The sequence below is a fragment of the Marmota marmota genome, unplaced genomic scaffold (genome assembly GCF_001458135.2).
Source record: "Marmota marmota marmota unplaced genomic scaffold, marMar, whole genome shotgun sequence".
NCBI classification, from domain to species: domain Eukaryota; kingdom Metazoa; phylum Chordata; class Mammalia; order Rodentia; family Sciuridae; genus Marmota; species Marmota marmota.
Genome location: NW_025999985.1, coordinates 98820 through 101392, shown reverse-complemented (window position 1 = coordinate 101392; position 2573 = coordinate 98820). Strand labels below are relative to the sequence as shown.

The window sequence follows — 2573 nt, the reverse complement described above, 5'->3', positions numbered from 1 at the left end:
CACCTGAGCCAGGTCGTCCCCTCGCTGCTCCCAAGCCCCGCACCGCGCCAGACCCCGCCTCCGGCCACGCCCAGGTCGCAGCTCGCCGGGCAGCCCCGCGTGCGCCCCACCAGCTGCTCCCCAGACCCTTCGGGATCCCGCCCCGACTCACACCTCCCGCAGCGAACTTCCAGGTATAGGTGACCTCCTCGGGCGGCAGCTGGAAGCCCACGACACAAGAGAACATAGCCTGCTCCCCCCGATTCACCGTCACGTCCTGAACTGAAGACCAAGGGGCGCTCCCGCGGGCCGCCACGGGTGCCCTGGGCCCCTTCCCTTCCTCACAACAGCCCCTTTTCTCCAGTGGTGGTCCTGGCACCTCAGGCCCCGCCCCTCACCTGGACAGTCCAGCGGAAGTTTGCAGAGACTGGAGAAGCACTTGTTGCAAAAGAAACGCCGGGCGACCTCCTGGACCCCTGTGGGGCGAGGACGCGGGATCTACTCTTCTTTTGGTCAACTGTGGGCTCCCTGGGTCCTCTGGGCCAGGTGGAAGGTGACCCGCCTTCCCCGCGTCATTCCTGAGGTGCTTCTCACTCCTGGCCACCCTCTAGACGTCCCGTTGGTTTACTTGGGGACCCCGGAACCGTCTTCTTTGAGCTTTTAAAGCAACCTGGCTGACTTCTCTTCAGGGTTCTTATTGGCTTCCTTCGGGTCTGAAGCCCACCCATGCCCTGCCACCTTAACTCCCAGATTTCGACCCGACCGCCCCTGTTCTCCGCGATCCTATTTGTATTTAAGACCTTACCGCAGGGAGGGACGCAGGGTTGAACTGCGGAGAGAGGGGACGCATTACTACCCGAGAAATCGCTGGAGGGACTCAATCTAAAGTTCCGCCAGAGGGTGGCACCAGGTCGGACACCTTCCCTCAAGGGGCGGAGCCAGGCCTGGGGCACTCCCCCAGCCTAGATCTGCAATGCCCCACCCAGGAGCGGGCCCAGGTCCTCAGAGCGCCACCCAAGGGGCGAGGCTAGGCCCTCAATGCTCCACCTAGGGGCGGGGCCTCGTCCTCAGGGCCCCGTGAAGAAGTCAGACTTAGGCCTGTTCAGGATAGAGGGGACATCTATCACACCTGTGCCCGGAGGAGTGAGGGGACATCATAAGTGTATTCCACAGGGGGAGCAGGACTAGATGCTTGGCGATCCTTGGAGAAGCCAAGACCTAATTATTAGGAGGCCGAGTTAAAGAGGTAAGGCCAATCTAGTCCACTAAGGAGATCCAGTTGGAGAGGGAATCTTTCAGAGGGCGGGCAAGGGGTGGGGGACACACTGAGATCCAGGAAGAGGCCTGGACAAGTCTGGTCCGCACCGTGCTAAGACTGATGGAACTGGAAGGACACCTGCAGTCCAAGGGGCAGGGCCAGATGCAGAGTGGTGCAGGCGGGATGGACAGCTGCCTACCAAGGGCTCCAGCTCAGAGTCCACCAGGGGATTGTACCGAGTGGTCAGGGTTTTCAGGAGTGGGGTTTTCCAGCTGTGTGTATCTGGGGCCGGGAGGAGGTTGGAATCTATTTTACCTTCTTTAAGCTGTAGAATGGCCTTCTTCATTTCTTCTGCAGCAGCAGGAAAGGCGTCCTCAAAGGACCCTGGAGGGTGGAGGGGCCCTTGTAGAGGTGGCCTTTTCCTCTGACCCACTCAACAGGGCTCGCTGTCATGCCGTGTCCTTTCTGCACTCATCTGTTACTACTACACCTGTCTTCCTGCCTTCTTCATCTGTCTACTGGGAAGCCTGGCAAGTCCCTCCTTGTGCCTCCTGGGAGTCTCTCTCTCTCTCAGACAGAAACCCTGTCCTGAAATATTTGCCCTTACCTTGTTGAGAAAAAAGGGAAAATAATGACAAAATCCTCACCCAGACCTACAAGGTCCTAGGTGGTCTGGCCGAGAGTTCTGTCTTCCTCTTTTCTTTCACATGAAAAGAACCACATTCCTAGCACCCCAGGGACTTTGCACAAGCTGGCTTCTGATTCCAGCACATCTTCCCCACTGATTATTCTCCAGTGTTTACACCTCAAGGGTCACCTCCCTACGATTTTTTCCACAATCATAAATCTATAGTCTTCTTGAGTTCCCTGTTATTATCTGTCATAGCTCCCCATTCATTCCATGCATAGTTTTCATCAGTTTGCAGTCTCTCTCTCACACACGCGTGTGCGCGCACACACACGCATATACAGAGGTCTATGCTGATCATCGAAGTATCTATCTTAGTAATATGTCCTTGTTTAGATGGGGGGGGGCCCTGAGTCTTAAAAAGAGCTCAATAAATATGTGTACAATGAACTCCAGAATCCAGCTGGAATTGGAGCCCACAGGCAGTGGCCTATGGCCCAGATCCACCCTCGGATGTGTTATATTTGGCCTGGAAAGTGTTTTGTTTTTTTTTTTAAATGAACTGGTTGCCAAGATATAAAATTTGGAAAAGTCACATAAAATATTTGGCATTGCGTTTAAAAATTTTGGAAAGGCTGAAATGCAGAGGCTGCATCTCCACGAGGCAGTGATGGGCTGGAGCTTCGTGCCCCCCCCCCCCCCCCTTAA

The 2573-nt window shown here is 55.7% G+C and overlaps 1 protein-coding gene across 1 annotated transcript in view; it reads right to left on the bottom strand.

The window, feature by feature from the left end:
- The window catches only part of Spaca6 (sperm acrosome associated 6), an 8542-nt gene that overhangs the window by 938 nt on the left and 5031 nt on the right, over nt 1-2573 (bottom strand). Inside the window, exons 2-5 of the mRNA XM_048806025.1 lie at nt 1553-1621; nt 785-808; nt 378-455; nt 152-261 (exon numbers count right to left, since the gene is read on the bottom strand). Coding sequence (XP_048661982.1) covers nt 152-261; nt 378-455; nt 785-808; nt 1553-1621 — 281 coding nt within the window. The remainder of the gene's footprint in view (nt 1-151; nt 262-377; nt 456-784; nt 809-1552; nt 1622-2573) is intronic.